The sequence below is a fragment of the Primulina eburnea genome, chromosome 16, assembly GCF_022965805.1.
Source record: "Primulina eburnea isolate SZY01 chromosome 16, ASM2296580v1, whole genome shotgun sequence".
NCBI classification, from domain to species: Eukaryota; Viridiplantae; Streptophyta; class Magnoliopsida; order Lamiales; family Gesneriaceae; genus Primulina; species Primulina eburnea.
Genome location: NC_133116.1, coordinates 26,456,551 through 26,476,905, shown reverse-complemented (window position 1 = coordinate 26,476,905; position 20,355 = coordinate 26,456,551). Strand labels below are relative to the sequence as shown.

General features: G+C 36.3%; 1 protein-coding gene across 1 annotated transcript; it reads left to right on the top strand.

The window, feature by feature from the left end:
* The first annotated feature begins 9,327 nt into the window (after positions 1-9,327).
* On the top strand, positions 9,328-11,929 carry LOC140817461 (strychnine-11-hydroxylase-like). Its single transcript, XM_073177154.1, has 2 exons — positions 9,328-10,285; positions 11,131-11,929. The coding sequence occupies exons 1-2, from the start codon at positions 9,380-9,382 to the stop codon at positions 11,746-11,748; spliced, it is 1,524 nt and encodes a 507-aa protein (XP_073033255.1). The 5' UTR covers positions 9,328-9,379; the 3' UTR covers positions 11,749-11,929.
* The last annotated feature ends 8,426 nt before the right edge of the window (positions 11,930-20,355 follow it).

The window sequence follows — 20,355 nt, the reverse complement described above, 5'->3', positions numbered from 1 at the left end:
TGACCTGCTCGGATTCGGTCTAGCAAATCAGATTTGACTGTCAGATTAGACAGCCTAGGAGCCTTGCCATCACGATAAATCTCTAGACCAAACTTCTGAATCTCCGACTGTAGTGGTCTCTGAGCTGTCAACTGAGCAACAACTGCCACTTTTCTGCTCAAAGCGTCTGCGACAACATTAGCCTTTCCCGGATGGTAGCTAATGTCGCCGTCGTAATCTTTCACAAGTTCTAACCACCGTCTTTGTCTCATATTCAGCTCTCTCTGCGTGAAGAAGTATTTGAGACTCTTGTGGTCGGTGAAGATCTGACATTTCTCGCCGTATAAGTAATGTCTCCAAATCTTCAATTCAAAGACAACGGCGGCTAATTCAAGGTCGTGCGTCGGGTAGTTCTTCTCGTGCACCTTTAACTGTCTGGAAGCATAAGCTATGACCCGACCTTGTTGCATCAACACTGCGCCTAATCCGAGCTTAGATGCATCGGTATAAAGCACAAACTCACCTTGCCCTGTCGGCATGGCTAGCACTGGCACTGAAATAAGAGCTTGCTTCAGGGTATCAAAGCTCTTCTGACATTCATCACTCCACACGAATTTAGCATTCTTCTTGGTGAGTGAAGTGAGTGGCACCGCTATGGATGAAAATCCCTTAATAAACTTACGGTAGTAGCCTGCTAAACCCAAAAAGCTGTGGATTTCAGATGCATTCTTCGGCTCAACCCATTCCTTGACAGCCGCTACTTTCGCTGGATCCACCTCGATTCCACTACTAGATACTATATGCCCCAAAAATGCCACCTTTTCTAACCAAAATTCACACTTACTGAATTTCACAAATAACTTGCGACTCTGCAATGTCTGTAATACTGTCCTCAAGTGCTGGTTGTGCTCCTCATGGCTCTTCGAGTATATTAGAATGTCGTCAATGAATACTATGACGAATTGATCGAGGAACGGCTGAAATACTCGGTTCATGAGTTCCATGAAAATCGCTGGAGCATTAGTCAATCCAAATGGCATCACCAAGAATTCGTAATGCCCATATCTGGTCCTGAAAGCTGTCTTGTGGACATCTGCATCCTTCACTTTCAGCTGATGGTACCCTGATCGAAGATCTATCTTAGAGAACACGGTGGCTCCCTGCAATTGATCGAACAAGTCTTCGATTCTAGGCAAAGGGTATTTGTTCTTGATCGTTACCTTGTTCAGCTCACGGTAATCGATGCACAGCCTCATGCTCCCATCCTTCTTCTTTACAAAGAGCACTGGTGCGCCCCACAGTGAGAAACTAGGGCGGATAAATCCTTTGTCGAGGAGCTCCTGAATCTGCTGTTTGAGCTCTAACATCTCAGCTGGAGCTAATCTGTATGGCGCCTTGGAGATTGGCGCTGTGCCCGGCACGAGCTCGATTGCGAACTCCACCTCTCTCTCTGGTGGAAGGCCGGTGACGTCATCAGGGAAGACGTCTGGAAATTCTTTGACTACTGGCACCTCTGATAAGGATGGAGTGGGCACGTCAGGCGCTGAAATAATACTAGCCATGAAGGCCTGACATCCGTTGGAGATCAATCTCTTCGCCTGCATGCACGAAATCATGCGAGGAAGCTTCTCCATCTGGCTGGCTCAAAAAGAAATTGCTCCATGCCCGGCGGTCTAACCAAAACTGACCTCTTCTGAAAATCTATCAGAACTCTATTCCTAGTCAGCCAGTCCATGCCCAAGATAATGTCGAATTCTGGCATCGGCAATAGGATTAAATCTGCATATACCAGGTGGCCATGCAGTTCTAGATCGATATCTCTGATTACACTGGTAGCCAACAGCTCTTCCCCTGACGGGACTGTCACTGAAAAGTTCACGTCTAGGCCTATGGACTTGAGGTCCAAATGATTAGCAAACGTCTCTGATATGAAGGAGTGAGTGGCTCCTGAGTCTATCAACGCGGTTGTGGATAGTCTCTTAATGAAAATGTTTCCTGAGACGCGTTAGCACAACACAAAACTAACTTATATCTCAAAATTTATACCATAAACCTTAAGCACAATAGAACTCAATAACCTTAGGTACACAAAGTATTAATAGCACGCTAATAATCCCAAGAAGAAAAATTCCACATGCAAGGCAATATAATACTGAGCTTAGGTAGAAAAGTTTACCAGTCAGTAGGGTGGTGTCTGGGTCCGCCTCCTGTGCATGCATGGCAAATACTCTGCCCTGGGTTGGTTGCTTCCACTGTGGGCACTCTTTCAGCACGTGATCTGTAGCCCCACATTTAAAACATTTCCCGGATCCCCATAGGCTACTGTCCGGGATGCTGACGGTTGCACTTCTGGCACACTGGGTAAACAACGGGCCTCTGCGGCGCCCCTTGCTGCTGAACGGGACCCTTGCCCTTCAGCGGTCCCTGAAAAAGTTTCTTTCCTGGCGGCCCCTGATACGGTTTCTTAAAGTGGGGTCGCTGATTCTGTTGCTGATGGTGTGGCTGCGGTGGAGCCTGATAGGGCCTCTTGCCCTGCCTGTCCGCCTCAATATCCCGCTGGTCTTGTTCTGCAGCCAGAGCTCTAGAGACTGCAACTGCATAAGAAGTAGGGCCAGCTACCCTCACGTCACGGCGCAAGATCGGCCGCAAACCATTTAAGAAGTGCCTCAACTTCGCCTGGACATCATTAGCAATGAGGGGCACGAAGTGACATCCCCTCTCAAACTTTCTAACAAAATCTGCCACGCTACTGTCCCCCTGCCGCAACGTCATAAACTCGTTGGTGAGTCTGGTTCGTACTTCCTCAGTGAAGTACTTGGAGTAGAAAACTTCCTTGAAACCATTCCAAGGCAGCACCTGCAAGTTGACTGCCACAGATGCACTCTCCCACCATAATCTGGCGTCCCCTGTCAGAAGGAACGTGGCACATCTGACCCTATCTGCGTCGGTCAGTTCCATAAAGTCAAAGATTACTTCGATGGACTTGATCCATCCTTCAGCGACCATCGGGTCAGTAGTACCCGAAAACTCCTTCGGACTCATCCTCCTAAACCTCTCATATACTGCCTCTGGTTGGGGCCTCGCCCCTGCGCCTGCTGCTGCCTGGTTCCCCGCAAACTGTGCGAAGAACTGTGTCATACCAGCAAGCATCTGAGCCTGCATATCTGGTGGTGGAGGTGGTGGAGGATTGGCCCTCTCCTCCTCCCGATGCTCTCTGTTCTCATCTCTTGTTTCACGGTCGATCACACGTCTAGGAGGCATATTGTTCCAACAAATTACCCAACACGTAAACCCAACATGCATGTATGCAATACCAATATCATAAGATGCACGTAAATCGAATTTAAAACATAGACGTGCTGAAATCATAACTTAATGCATAATACATAGCATAACTCAAAACTTTAAAACTTACAGACTTGAGGTGTGACCTCGAGAGCTTCTTGCGACTGGCAGTAGGCATAATCCTTTACAAGAACACCGCTCTGATACCAACTGTAACGAACCGTACTTCTCATACTTAAAATTTGCGGAAAAATTAAAAATTTTCTTAAATAAAAACATCCACACGGTCGTCACCCATCATTCATAACATATCTTTAAAATCAAACATCACAATTAAAATTTGTTAAAAGAAAAGCTGTCTCACATCCAAACATAAAATCAGAGTATAAATGTTTTCATGCTTAAAATCTTAAAATAACGTAGGCGGTCCTCGGGTCTAGCCTCCTACTCAGTCCAAGCCTGCCCCTTGGTCGCAACCTCCCGTCTCCCCATCGACATAGTCACCTGCATCGATCAAGTCTAGTGAGTCTAAAGACTCAACACGTATAAACTGGGATAACGAGTACTACATAATAAAATCGCATGCATCTTAAAAATAGAACGTACATAATTTGAAACTTGACCTGGCATAATAACTTGAACTTGCATACATATATAGACGTGCCATAACGTGAAACTTTCATGATCATAACCGCATACTTGAGCATACTAAAACATACATGACTTCATTTTGCATAGAGGATGTTTCAAAGCAAGTGACCCATACATAATAAACGCCTGATCAGACATACCACAGTACTGGGCTGACAGGGACGTATCCACTGTCGCATACATGAGATCCCCGTTCATAATTTAACGGGCTGGTTGGTCCCCGTTCATAATTTAACGCTTTCCAACCACGATCTAACCCGTTCATAATTTAACGGGGCGGAGAGGTCCTCGGCCACGTTCACCGACTTCCAAACCCATTCATAATTTGGTCACAAGTCAATTAGCATACCTCAAAAACTTAAACATATTTTCTTTGCACGTCAAACATATTTACTTGGCGTTGAGGGATTCGTTGGGCTTCGATCGGGGCCGTTGCTGCACATACTGATCATGGATTGACATGCTTACTTGCATACTTAGACGTAGGTAAATCATGCTCACTTACGAGTTCATTAAATTCTTAGGACGTTCTACAATTCCCCATGACTCGACTTTGTAAATCATTGTACTAACCCATGACGTCTAACCTCAAAGCATAATAAATTATCCTTCCCCAAAAATGAAGGACACGGACCCCGTACCTACATCCGTGTAGGGGTCCGTGTAGGCTCTGGACATTGACACCGAAGGGAAGCAAAGGCACGGACCCCGTGTCAGGGTCCGGGTGAGGGTCCGTGTAGGTACTGTGAAAGGACTACTCGGGAAGGGAAGGGGCACGGACCCCGTGTATGGGTCCGGAACCAGGTCCGTGTACCTACTGTAAAGACGCACCAAGGGGAAAACAAAGACACGGACCCCGTGCTCGGGTCCGTGTGGGGGTCCGTCTGCACACTGTACGAAGAAACCTGCGAGAAGACTTATGCACATGCCTACACACCCAAATTGACACTTGAACACGATGATTCAACACCTTAAGGACACCATAACATTGCATAAAACTTATATAAACACTTCAAGATACGACGTCCACCATGCTACCCAATACAACGCTAATTGGCAATTGACATCAATCGAGTTCCTACGACTTTAAACTAATTCAAACACCTAACGACGTCCAACAAAACCTTGAGACCTACAACAAACCTCAATACTAACATACTCATACGCAGCGACGATCGCCCGTCGATTTCCAACGAAGCCTGCAACATAAAACTTCAAAAATACAATGATACCAATCTTTTCTTAAAATTTCAGTTTGAGCAGTCACACGAAAAATATCATAACTCTCTCATTTTTCGTCCAAAAATCTTGAATTTTATGTCAAATCGAAGGTATCGAAAAGTTCTACGTTTTTGCCGTTGAAAGTTTTCCCAAAATATGAACAGAAAAATCGCAGTATTTGAAAAGACAGCAAAAACGAGTTTTAGATCTAAAATTTTACCCACGAAATTGATCCGATCTATAATCCGCTCAAACTACTAACATGATACATAACTTTTACGCCTAAAATTCAACGCAACGCATAATATGACTTGATCGACACAGCAAGAACAGAATACACGTGCCTTTATGATGATAACGTTACCGAAAGACGACACCGAAGCGGAGATAGAGAGAGGCTTGATCCGGGATGACTTGCGGCTCGACTTTCTTGCAATAAAACCCACCGAAAATGACTGGAAAAATCGATGGAAGGGGCGGCTGCTTTCTAATGGAGAACCCTAGGTTTTGGCTCTCAAAAAAATGATAAAAATTCTGATTTGTGAAAGTGTGTGTGTGTTAAACGATTTTCACTGTGTGTAAAAGTGGGTTTGTGTGTGTGCGTGTGTTTTAAATATTTAGGAGACTAACTTTTGGTTTACTAAAATAATTGTCTACTAATTAAAACACTAACTCACACTCAACTTTTAAATAAAACTCTTCAATTAAAATATAACACACCATACTAGACTTTAAAAGTTCTAAAATCATAAACTCACAAAATAGTTATTTTAGGATTCAAAATGCTAACATCTCACTAAATTATTTAAAATGCCCCCAAACTCAACTTAAAATAAAATACCATCTCTAAAATTGCCAAAAATCGTCACCGGGTCTTTCCCTCAATCCCGCCTCGAATGATCGCCTGAAACATGAAACTCGAAAGACATTTTAACGTGCATCACATAATCATGAATAATTTAAAATAATGCATTTTCATAAATTATGCATGGCTAAAGCTCATTTAAAAAAATACATAAATGATCTAATAATTAAATGAATGCATAGGTTATACGTGTACTGAATTTGGGCACTACAAATATAATGTGTAATGGGCCCTTATTTAAATTAATTAAGTTTAAAAAGGATAATAGGCTCATTAAGAAATAAAATTACCCCAACGAGTCCAAAAACACTCGCGAAAATATTTCGTTTTGGTACGTTTTTGAAAATATTGCCCGAACCCTCACTTTGTATCGATAAAATTTGCGTACCAACTAAAAAAGGTAGGTAAAAATACTCAATCAAGCCCATTTTCAAAATTAGATAATAAATAAAATAAAAAATAATAATTATTCCATAAAATATATTCTTGATAAGCTCCGGTCTCCGTTCCTCGTTCGAGCACGAAATGTAACTTAAAATCTTAATGCATGAAACTTTAAAATAAGCCATGAGATAATCTCTAACCATGCAATAATCATGCGTTAAATGCATAAAAATCCTTAAACACATCTTTTACATAAAACCCTAGATTGCATGCATTCAAGTTACGTAGATTGATTTTCGTGGACCTTACAATCAGAGTTCTCAAAAAGTCCTTATTTTCATCTAAAATTGATTACCGATTTAAAATATGACTCGACGCGTAAAAACATCTCAACAAGCACCATTTTCGAAAATACCACATAAAATATACCATATATTAAATAACTAAAAATAATAATTTAATATAAATGTATTCCCTTTGTGGTTTCTAGTCTCCGTTCCTCGATCGTGTCTCGAATAATCTTTAAAACACAATTTTATGCATTCTAATATAAAATCTTATTTTTAACATGTAAACATGTCTAATATATTTAATTAATGCAACTAAAACAATTTAGTTTGTCATTTTCTATTTTTCCTAGATTTTTACATGCAATTGGATTACGTTATCACATTTTGGACATTACGGATACATTGATGATATGCATATTGTCATTGCATTAACAACTAGAGAACTCTTGTCCCTATTGTATATTTTCACTACAAGAAAATACACATTCAACAAAAAATCGTTGTCGTAGCCTAAAAAAATCCGCTAATAGACAAAAGTCTCTCAAAACCATTGTCTTTGATATATGTACGACAACGATTTTTAAAAACCGTTGTCGATGATATAACTGTTGTCTTTGATATACCTACGACAATGGTTTTTAAAATCTGTTGTCTATGAGCGTGTTTTTTTGAGTTACGACAATGGTTTTTTAAAAACTGTTGTTTATATGTGTTTTGTAAAGGGTCAAAGACATCGGTTTGTTTAAACTGTTGTCTTTCAGCTGGTTTTTTTAGTTCTACGACAAAGGCTTTTGTAAAACGATTTTCTTATTGTTTTATACGGTTGAAGACAACGGTTTTACAAAAAACATTGTCTTCAATTTTTTTTAAAAATTATTAAATTTTGCGATGGTTTTTCTACAACCTTCGCTAATTTAAAAATTGCAACCCATCGTAACTTTAGCGACGTTTTTAAGCAAAACCGTCGCAATTTTTAAATTAACGACGGTTGTTGAAAAGACGTCGCGAAATTTAGCGACCGTTATGCATAACCGTCGCAATATATAGCGACATTTTTAAGCAAAACCGTCGCAAATTTTTAATTAGCGAGGTTTGATAAATAACCATTGCTACTACGGTTACACCAAAAACCGTCGCAAATTGTCTATTAATATCAGTGTTTTCGGTCCATTTTCCTCCACACCACTTTACAACACTTAAAATTTTTCTCTCTTACACGATTTTAGTTTCGATTTAGAGTAAATTTTTTCGCTTTAATTTTTAGTAACTTTTTAAGTGTTAGTTAAGATCAGAAATATTGTTAGCATAGTAAGATTGTAAGTTTGTTTTTATAGTTAACAAATTATTAAAAGTAATTTTTTTATTTTACTGAAAAATTAGCGACGGAAATAATGCAAACCCGTCGCTAAAATTAGCGACGAACTTTATGAAAAATCGACGCTAAAACTAAATCGTCGCTAATTAGAGACGGTTTTACATGATCACCGTCGCTAATTACTTTGCGAAGTTTTTTCAAAAACATTCGCAAATTGTAACTACGACAACTCTCAAAACCGTTGTCTTCGAGCGCATTCTTTAACCGTAAGGCCTTTAACAACGGTTTTACAGGACCTACGACAATGGTTTTTCACCGTCGTCTTTAGACATCTACGACAACGATTTTTCACGATTGTCTTTAAGTACACCCTTTAACCACATGGCTTTTAACAACGGTTTTACAAGACCTATGACAACGGTGAAAAACCGTTGTCTTTAGCTTTTTTTTTTAGTGTTTACTCTATGGTCAGAGATTTCATGCATTACTATTTCGTTATATCACATATGATATCTACACCCTTAGGTGAGCGGTAAATATGACTACAATGCACTGGCTCTTGTACATGTCACAATTGCACCCAACCTCGCCACCTTGTAACCTTCGCAGTGTTGATAAATGAGTCAAAGCACAATCCTAGTATGTAAAATCTCAGTGTTGTCCTGAGTCGTAAGGACTAATAATGTAGAATTATAACCATAGACTTTTCCTCTTGATAAATAATAACCACTTGGAAAATCCGAGGGAGGGTTGTTCAGTACAATTATCATATGATTACCCATATGCATGATTAGATATCTCAATGCCCTTATCATGAAACATGGTACACAACATCACATATACATGTCTCAAGCTCAAGCAAACATTATTCTTGTTTTTAGACAGCTAAAAAAAATAAGAAAGAATTTAGAATATACAGTGTTTATAAATAAGTTTCAAGATTGAATTATGATTAATTTATATTAAAGTATTATATGTCTTTGTTTATGTTGATTGCATGAGTATACATTAAAGTAAAACAAAACAATGGAATGTAAGTTATATTAAAATAAAGACTGTTTATTATAACTGATTCAATAAATTTCTTAGTCAAAATTTGACTTACAAGACATCTAATGTTACACTAATCACAATTTTGAATTTGAAATTTTAATTTTTTTGCAAGGGTTTTAAGTAAAAGACCTCAAAAGTTGATAATGTTATTTTATTCTCTTATTTTATTTTATTTATTTGCTCGTATATTAATATGAAAATAAAGATTATTTATTTAGTGCTAATAATTCAATAAAGGATGGAAACTCCAAGGTTGCCCTTGTAAGCTATATATATATATACATGCAGCAACTCTACCCAGACCACAAAATAAACATACAATTACATATCTTAAAAATGAGTGGTGAAATTTTCTTCATACTTTTCATCTTGTTTGTAGCATCTTTATTCTCGTTGTTGTTGATGAAGAAGGAGAAAATGAAATATATAGGAAAAGGACGTCTTCCAATGGGCCCTAAACCACTCCCAATAATTGGCAATCTTTATCATCTTGGCAAGTTGCCCCATCGATCCCTCAAAGAATTGTCCAAAATCTACGGAGATCTCATGTTCTTGCGATTGGGATCCGTGCCAACGTTAGTCGTGTCATCTGCGGATATGGCGCGAGAAATATTTAAAGAACACGACCTTGCTTTCTCAGGGAGACCATCCTTGTATGCGGCGAAGAAGCTCACTTACAATTTGTCCACGGTTGCCTTCGCACCATATGGTGAGTACTGGAGAGAGATCAGGAAAATAGCCGTTCTAGAGTTGCTTACCGTCAAAAGAATCCAATCTTTTGTTCAAATAAGAGATGAAGAGGTGGGTCGCATGATTGATATCATAGCTCAACATGCGAATAAACTCGTGAATGTGAGTCAGTTGTCGTTTTCACTTTTGAACAACGTTGTATGCCGTGTGGCTTTCGGAACTACAAGCCCTGATAACCATGCAAATGGTTATGGAAAAATGACTAGGTTTCAAGAAATTCTTCTGGAGGTGGAGCTCTTCGAGGCTGGTTTCAATGTCGCGGATTATTTTCCATGGTTGGCTTGGATGAACAAGTTTAATGGTGTGGACCGGAAGTTAGACAAGATTTTTCGTGATTTAGATTGGTTCGTGGACAAGGCAATAGAGGAACATCGTGACCCTACAAGAGTGACAACTGATCATGAAGATATTATTGATGTATTGCTCAGAATTCAGAAAGAACCTAATAAAGGGATCGCTCTAGATGATAAACATATCAAGGGTATTCTCGTGGTATGTTATTTTCTTATTTTAAAAAATCAAAATTTCCTAACAAATGTTAGGATATATCGTCTTCAAAATTCAATAATGCATATGCCGAAATATATCTTTATGTATTTATTTATATATATTTTTTGAATTGTCACGTCTACAAGAGCTCTTTAGACTCTAACATCATATTTTATCCACACAGCTAATTAACAAATTATTACATTACTTACTCTATGAGGAAGATGGGAGGGATCAGGATCCCCTACTGTGGCATCCCCACAGTAGGGGATGCTGTGCACACATTTTTTTTAAAAAAGCTTATATATTTTTTTTAAAAAAATTTTTGGATTTTTTGTTTTACTTTTTTTTTACTCTCATTCAAATTTTTTATTTTTAAATATTTTTTTGCTCCTTTTAAAATATATTATTATTTTTTCCTTCTTTTTTATTGGTAGAACCAAGTGTTTACCATATTAATGAAAATTCGATATTTTTTGGTAGAATTGTTTGATGATGAAAACAAATCACAAATTTTTAATCTTGTTCGAGTATCGATGAAAATGAACGAATCAAGCATGCGAAAAGAACTAAAATTTAAATGTCAAAAAAAGAATCAAAAATAGAAAAAAAGAATTATAATATATTTTAAAAGGAGCAAAAAAAATATTTAAAAATAAAAAATTTGAATGAGAGTAAAAAAAAATTAAAACAAAAAATCCAAAAAAAATTTTTAAAAAAATATATAAGTTTTTTTAAAAAAAATGTGTGCACAGCATCCCCTACTGTGGGGATGCCACAGTAGGGGATCCTGATCCAGGTGGGAGAAATGGTAATTAATTCGAAATTAAATGTTTGATTGTTTACAGGGAATATTTTCAGCTGGCACTGACACTTCATCGGCAACAATGGAATGGACAATGACAGAACTTGTGAGAAATCCCAAAGTTAAAGAAAGAGTTCAACAAGAAGTGAGAACAATCTTGAAAGGAAAAGTCAAAATTGAAGAAAATGATCTCCAAAAACTCACCTACCTAAAACTAGTCGTAAAGGAATCGTTAAGGCTTCATCCACCAGCCCCATTACTAGTCCCTCGAGAAACCATAGAAAACTGCACCATAGCCCGAAAATATGAAATCCCAGCAAAGACGAGAGTCATGATTAACGCTAGCGCCATTGGAACTGATCCAATGTACTGGAAAAACCCTGAACAATTTTGTCCTGAGAGATTTCTTGACAGCGATATCGATTTTAGAGGACAACATTTTGAATTGTTACCATTTGGTTCTGGGAGAAGGGGTTGTCCGGGAATTAATTTCGCCCTTTCGCTTGTGGAGCTTGCACTTGCAAATCTTCTGTTTTTCTTCAATTGGGAGCTTCCGGATGGAATGTTGCCAGAGGATCTTGATATGGAGGAGTCACTGGGGATCACAATGCATAAGAAAATCTCACTTTGCTTAATAGCTTCACCAGCTCGTGCTTTATAAAAAGTAGCGATACTATGCAGTAATCGCTTTTTATGCATAATAATTTGCAGTAAATAAAATTTGGATTTGTAGTAAATAAAATTTGGATTTGATATCATTTTTTTCTTTGTATTTTTATTTTTATTGTTCTTTGTCTTATGTAATCGCTTTTTATATATATTAGTTCAAGAATTTGATTGTATCTCACAAAGCATATGTTGAATTTTTGGACAAGGAAAACCCCAATAACAAAGTATATTCAAGATTTGAAGGTATCTATGTCGTTTGAGGTAATTGAAAATTTAAATATCACGACCAATTGCATTTCAAGGTGTGTAACTACAATTTCCGACGCGAGGAGTTTTCAACTTATTTTTAAAGGTAGAGGACTTAATAGCTAAATTAATTTTCAAAAGTGGGTTTTGTATTAATAGTTATTAATATTTGTTTGATGAATTTGAAACCTAACATTCTCAAGTATATAAGAAACTTTAGCATTACTTTTTACTTCGGTTATTAAAATTTGTTATTCAGAATTTTCAAATTTTTATTATGTTTCCGTGTTTCAATTTCAATATAGCTATGTTCTGTTATGAAGTATGCCCGAATAAATGAGTATTTTTTCTCATTGTTCGCTAATTTTTTGTTTGTTTGTTTGTATTGTTAGAACAGATGTAATGTAAGCTAACAGTTGACTAATATATGCATTGACCCATTTGTAATTAGTAGTTTTCATTTTAATACAATATACATTTAATGGTTTCATTTCACTTTATCTGTATATCTTCAACATAGATAAAGTGCTTGATTATACTTTAATACAAATGAATCGTATTTCGATTTTGCAACTCATTTATGGACAGTGTATATTCTAAATTTGTTCCTAGTCGATTCAGCCGCCTAAAAATAAGGATAAATGCCTCTTGAACTTGAGACTAACATCTGTGATTTTGTGTAGCGTGTTTCATGGTAAAGACATAGAGATATTCAATGATGCAGATGGGTAATCATATGATGATTATGCCGAACAAACCTCACTCGTACTTTCCAAATGGTTATCATTCATCGAGAGAAAAAGTCTGTGGTTGTGGTTGCACATCATTAGTTCTTACGACTTGGGACAACACTGAGACTCTACATACTAAGATTGTATTTTGGCTCATTTACCGACTCCACGAGGGTTACAAGATGGCGAGGTTGAGTGCAGAGCCACTGCATTGTAGTCGAGAATCCACCGATAACCTATATGTGTGGATATCATATGTCTCCTAACGAAATAACAGTGCATGAAATATCTGGCCAGAGTGTAAGGGTTCTCTAGTTGTTCATGAGATACCACTATGAATATTTCATGAATGTATCATATCGCTATCGAACCTAATATGCAAACTTCGATTAACCAATGATTGCAAATTCGATCGAGATATATGAGATGAAGGGACCATACCGTACATTAATAATAATTTGGTTCTTACAGGTATTATCAGTGACACCTAGGGAATCATATGACGATGTTACTAGGCACTGTTATCATGATTCAATGAGTTTAATCAGAAAATGATTTCTGACATTCTCATGATCAAATGTTGGTGTATAGAATGGGCAAATAAGGTAAACCCGAATAAAGTAAAGGTCATAAATCACAAATAGTTGTGAAACCATGGCTAGCTATATCTCTGAACCATTGAGGGTCATATAAGCACAAATTTTTTGTTCCCATTGAGAATAAATTTAAGAATTTGAATTTATATAAAATTATGTTATATAAATTTGTAGGACCGAGTGCTTACCGTTTTACCAATAGCTATAACTAGTGGTAATGGTGCAACTCAAATCTTTTAAACCGCACAACAACTCAAGCACCACGGTTCGATCGCTCTACCAAGCAGGGACAATTATTGCACCCAACAAAATTCAAGAAGTTGAATTTATAAAAATTGAGAGTTTAAAATAATAAACTCAACCCATTGAGAAAATTCATTCAAAAAGTTGAATTTATATAAAATTATGAGATATAAATTCAAGAAGTTGAATTTATAAAAATTGAGAGTTTCAAATATTAAACTCAAAGGTTGAGTTTATTAAAGATTAATTAAATGTAATGGGAGAATGCGCCTATTCAAAATTAATTAATAAGCCTATTAATGTTAATTATCGGAACTAAAACTAGTTTAAGGGTTCAAGATATAGTAAGGAGGCCACTAATCCTAGCCTTCGCTACTCCATAATTTTCGAAAACCTCTCCCTTCAAGCTCTCATAATTAGGCCAAACCAATAAAAAATAAATGGTTTGAGGCGCCTCTTAATTTTGATCTCAAACGATAAAGTTCTTCTAACATTTATTAATGCAATTTAAAAGATGAACAAACGCTCTAGTCGTGGACTCCATTGGAGATTGAAGTTTTCAAGAAGAACGTTCGTAGAGAATACTACAAGAGTTATTTAATTTCTGTTATTAACACCCTGTGAATGTTTAATTTGTTTAAACCACATGATTATCCAAATGTATTATTTGAATGTCAAACAAAAATTTTACAATTTCCTCTGTGTTTTGGACGATAGAAAACCGATTGCCAACATATATGTAATTAGATCACAGTCAATAGTTGTCATTAGAAAGACAAAACTTCACGTTTTTTTTTTTCCAAATCATGATTCTCGAATTTGTAACTTTCCAATCAATTCATCTATTTTTATATATATATAATGAATACTAAAATAGATGATGAAGTAATTGTTAATATTATTAAAGATGATCAACATTAAAAAAATGAATTAAAATAGTATTTCCCTCGAGTATTGATGATCAAGGGACTTGGTATGAATTGATAAAAAATATTATAGAATTTTTAGTCGAAAATTATTTAAACATAGGTGATATTGTCGGATACGACACGCTACAAAAATAATTTATTTTATTTTGAAATTGTTTACGTTTATTTGCAAACGGATGCTTCAGAAAGTCAATGTACACCACTGGTTGGAAATTTTTGGTCTTTTTATATATTTCCTTGCTTGTTAGGTCAAGGATGTTGTTATATTTTACTAAAATCGGCGACGCGTCGACATCGACATCCGAAATTATAATATCCAAGAAATTCAAACGCAATATATATAACAGCTCACTTACGAATCTCTGCGTATCATTAGTTAGATATATTTTTACCAAATATATAATTAAAATAAAATATTTTCTAGCTGACATTTCACATGATATCGACATGTGTCGGGGAATATCGCATATTATTTCGCATAATGGCACCAACATTTTTAGAAAATAAAATAGCACGAAGTAGACGTAACTGGTTATGTAATTGCACCAAAAAACAATTGAACAACATGATGAAAATGGAAAAACATAACACAAATATAACATAATATTGGTTAGCTTACGATGTCTTCCAATCAAATTGAACAAGTTGAACCCATCTAACTTGATATTCTCGAGCTACAAATTTCCCGATGATATCATTAAGGCAAAAACTTGTATGAGACGGTCTCACGGGTCGTATTTTGTGAGACGGATCTTTATTTGGATTACCCATGAAAATGTATTATTTTTTATGCTAAAAGTATTACTTTTTATTGTGAATATGGGTAGGGTTGACCCGTCTCACAGATTATGATCCGTGAGACGGTCTCATATGAGACCCACTCTATCATTAAATATACATTATAATTATACTTATATGTTAATAGTCTTCTAAAATAAAACTAATTTTTTTAAAAAAATCTTATTCTTAACACGTCAATTCGGGCTTGCCTCTCATGTTTTCAAATAAAATCACATGATGTATCTATTGATAAAAATATGATTTTGTTAAACTTGTAATAATCATTTCCAGAGGGGTAGTTTTTGAAACAATTAGTAAAACTTTCATAAAGCCACCTCCAAATACAATTCCCACCTTCTCATAAATGGTTGTCCAATTTTAGTTACTTTTGCAAGCTTCTATAGACGACTTCAACTACTAAGTTTCTTGTCATTAGTGCTTCATCCCACATAATCAAGTGTGTTTTATGCAGCATCTCAACAAGGACGGCCTCATTGTTTCGAAATTTTATAATAAATTTCTTTTTAGAATATATGTCTTGTAAGTCAAAAGTTCGCCAAAGAATTTATTGACTCAATCGTAATAAAAAATCTTTATTTTAATATAATTTACATTTCATTTTTATTTGTTTTACTTCGTCTGTAAACCCATGCAACCGACATAGGTAAAGACCATAATTATACTTTAATACAAATTAATCGTAATTCGATCTTGAAACTCATTTGCAAACACTGTATATTCTAAATTCGTTCCTAGACGATTCAGCCGCCTAAAAACAAAGAAAAATGCCGTTTGAGTTTGAGACTAACATATGTGATATTGTGTACCGTGTTTCATGGTAAGGACATAGAGATGCCCAATCATGCAGATGAGTAATCATATGATAATTGCACCGAACACCCCTCCATCGGACTTTGCAAGTGATTATCATTCATCGAGAGGAAAAGTCTGTGATTGTGATTGTGCATCATAAATACTTACTGCCGAGGCAACATTGAATCTCTACATACTATGATTGTACTTTGACTCGTTTACTGAATCCTTGAGAGTCACATGTGGCGCGGTTGGGTGCAATTGCGACATGAGTAGGAGTTAGTTCATTGTAGTGGAGAATTCACCGCTTACCTACGGGTGTGGATATCTGATGTGATCTAACGAAATAGTAGTGCATGAAATCTCTAGCAGAGTATAAGATGTACATGAAGGAAAAGGGTTCACTAGTTTTGCATGTGATGACACTATGAATATTTCATGAATGTATCACATAGCTATTGAATCTAATATTCAATCCTCGATGAACCAATGGTTGCAGATTAGATTTGGATATATGATATGAAGAGACCGTACTATACGTTAATCATAACCGATTGGTTCTTGTTGGCACTATCTGAAACGTCCACTAGTCGTTTTTCTTAAAAAGTACTAGAATTTTTTTTTTCTCTAAACTATTCGGCCGATTTAGTTTTAAAATAACTTTGCACCCTTTTAAAATAAAATAACTAACTCTTGTTTGAAAACTCATTAAGAAAGAATTCACAACATAAAAACGTCAAACGTTTTACCAGATATAAACTTAACAATATTTCCAAATAAAGCTAACTATAACAACCTCTCAAAACAACTCAAAAAGCATAAAAAAAGTCGTAAAAAGTCCCTCAACATCAATATCATGCTCCACTGCATCGATCACACTTAGTGAGTCTATTGACTCAGAAAACAATCATCATAATAGCAAGTAGTACGTATACAATCACATGCAACAATGAAAATACTTTTACATAACATAACATTTCATGAACATATATAAACTTAAACATTTTTTCTTTTATCATAAACATATCATAATTTCTTTCATCATATACGTATATTTTTTCCTTTTTGTTGAATTCAGATAGTTAATTGTGACTTTCGTATTAGCTGAAGGTTGATGGATCCATTTACGTATTACCACAGTACTGGGCAGCGGGGACATCAGCGACACTCTCACCCGTCAACTGAGGTTTGACCTTACATATCATCATATTATCATAATCATCGTATTAGTAACAATTAATTAATCTCCTTCAAATTTTCATATTTTCATCACTTTATAAAAATTAAAGTATGCATAAATCATTTTTCTTTTAAATCAAGCATGCAACATATCTTTTAATATTAACATTTCATCATAAAATTCCAGAAACATGTAAAATAATCATATTAACATATTTTACAGCATTCAGGGCACTGCCAAGACGTTTACTATTATTCAAGTGTAAAATGGCCGTTTTATCCATAGATGTAAAGTTTCTCGATTTTGACTTTTTTTTGCTTTCGTTGACATTAATTAGACCATCCCAAATGATTATTTAAGCTTAATTAAATTTCTTATATTTTTATTTGGCTTAAATTAATGGTTTCTATTTATTTCGTAAATATTGATTCGTAGAGAATTTTAATTCTGAATTAATTCCAACTTGATTATTTAATTCCCAACTTTTAAACATAGATTTTTTATTACCTAATTTACCCTTGTGAACCATGAACCACCCCGTAGACCCATAGTTCAAGGCTTATCCATTAAACCCCATTAATTCGAACCCTAACATGAAACATCGAGCCATGTTGCACTACCTTCGAGCCAAGCCCGAGCCACCATGAGCAAAACTCTTCCCAGACCCCATATGGACCCTAATGACTTGCCATGACCCCTTGAACCAGCCCCTAGCCCGCTGCAACCTCCTGCAAGTACACAAGAGCATGTGCGAGCCCCTCATGTATGCGCCTAGGACTCCTATTGCACAAGGACTCCTACCCTCGAGCCACCTCCAAGCCCAACCCCTTGTGAACCATCACCAGACCTTTCTTATTTTTTTAGGAAAGTTCGTGAAAATATTAGCCGAGTTCTCAAAAAGTTCATATTTTCGTCGAAAATCAAATACCGTTGAAAATTACGTCTCGGCATTTAAAATCAACTCAAAACTCCTTATTCTTAAAAATATCATATAGAATCAACCTTATTTTAAATAATTAAAAAATATTTTGTAATAAAAATATTTTCACTATTTCAGCCATCGATCTCCGTTCCTCGACTGCATCTCGAATAACCTTTAAAAATACAGTTTACATGCATTCGTGTAGAAAATACATTTTATACATGCAACTATGCATATCATATTTAATTAAGCAGTTAAAATCATTTAATTAGATATTTTCCATTTTTTCCTAGATTTGCATTCAGTTAGATTACGTAATCTTAATTTTTGACCTTACAATACCTCCATTCCTTACATAAAATTTCGTCCTCGAAATTAGAACTCTAGGTAACGAGTCCTTTTTCACCAACCTCGTCCCAATGTATGGGTGATATACACTTCCTCCTAGCATCATAAGGAGCCATCCTTATTGATAATTGATAGCTATTATTATAGGTGAAATCCAATGGAGGTAACTTTGGTTCCCCACTTCCTGAAATCGATCACACAATCTCGAAGTAGATCTTCCAAAATTTTAAACACTCTTTCAGACTAACCATCAATTTGAGGATGGAATGATGTACTGAATAACAATTTAGTCCCTATCGTCGCATGCAGACTTTTCCAGAATGACGATGTAAATCTCAGATCTCTATCAAAAACAATAGATACGGGAATCCCATGTAGACGAACTATCTCTCAAATATAAAAATCAGCATATTGTGTCATGGTGAATGTCGTCTTGATAGATAGAAAGTGCGCTGATTTCATAGGACGATCAACTATCACCCATATAGCATTAAACCCTTTGATAGTCCTCGACAATCTCACAAAAAAGTCTAATGTAATATTTTCCCATTTCAACTCGGGAATAGGAAGTGGCTTAAGCTTCCTGCTGGCCACTGATACTCGGCTTTAACTTGTTAACATGTCAAACACTCGGACACAAATTGCAGGATGTCTCATTTCATGCCCGGCCACCAATGTAATAATTGAAGATCTTTGCACTTCTTCGCGCTTCCAGGATGAATGGAATATGGCGTGTCATGAACTTCCTTCATAATGAGCTCCCTCAAAGAGTCATCACTAGGAACCCATAGTCGATTGATAAGTGCATTTTCTGCACTTAAAGTATCCTTATAATTCATATATTGTTATTTTTCTTGGGCAGAATTATGTGTTATTGTTAGTTTTGGTGTGCTTGCAGGAATCTAGGTAAGTCTACTACTTGGGCGTAAAAAGGAGTAAAAATGGCGTTTATAAGAAAATGGTGAAAATGGCCCTTCTCTGACGACAGCAAGAGCCGCGCATATGCGCGAGTCAAAGGGCGCGCATATACACCGAAGACATTGAAAAACAGAAAGGTCCGCGCATAAGCGCCGGCCTAGAGAAAGGAAAGAAAACAGATAGTCTCGCGCATATGTACGGAACTTGGGCGCGCATATGCGCGAGAGATGAAGCTCAAGTATAGAAGGACCCGCGCATATGCGCGAGTTTAGGGCCGTATATGCGCACAACGTGAATCTTTGAATTAAATAGGTTACGACGTGGGCTTTGAAAAGGATTCTGAAAATTGTGACAAGCGGCCGACACAAGAAAAAAAAAAGAGAAAAAGTCAGAGAGCCAACGACGGAGCGCGAAGAACGGAGACTGAATACGCTTATTCCGGACACGGAGCCGCACTTTCATCTCTCTTCAACACATTTCTAATTTGGTTCTTTACTTTTACGTTTTTAATGATTAAAACAGGTTTTGTATTGATTTAAATTTGAATATGAACTAATTTTATTTCTAGAGATCGACGTAATCTTGGTTGAACCTATGTTATTTACTTTTTGAATTTTCATTGAATTAATTAATCGTGTTTATTTGTGATTTCTTGTCGTTAATGCTTTTGAATTACTGGCCATAATTCGATCGATCAAATAATTAAGATCTAACACTGGAGAGAGAGGATTGAAATTAGGACAGTGGAAATCACACCGTTAGACGTTTATAACGTGCAAAAGATGTATAACTCTGATGAGTCCATAAGAGAACCTTGTTTGCATTTATTACTGTTACGTGATTTTGAATAGACATATTAAAATCAGTAATAGGTAATACAGTTTTACTTATCA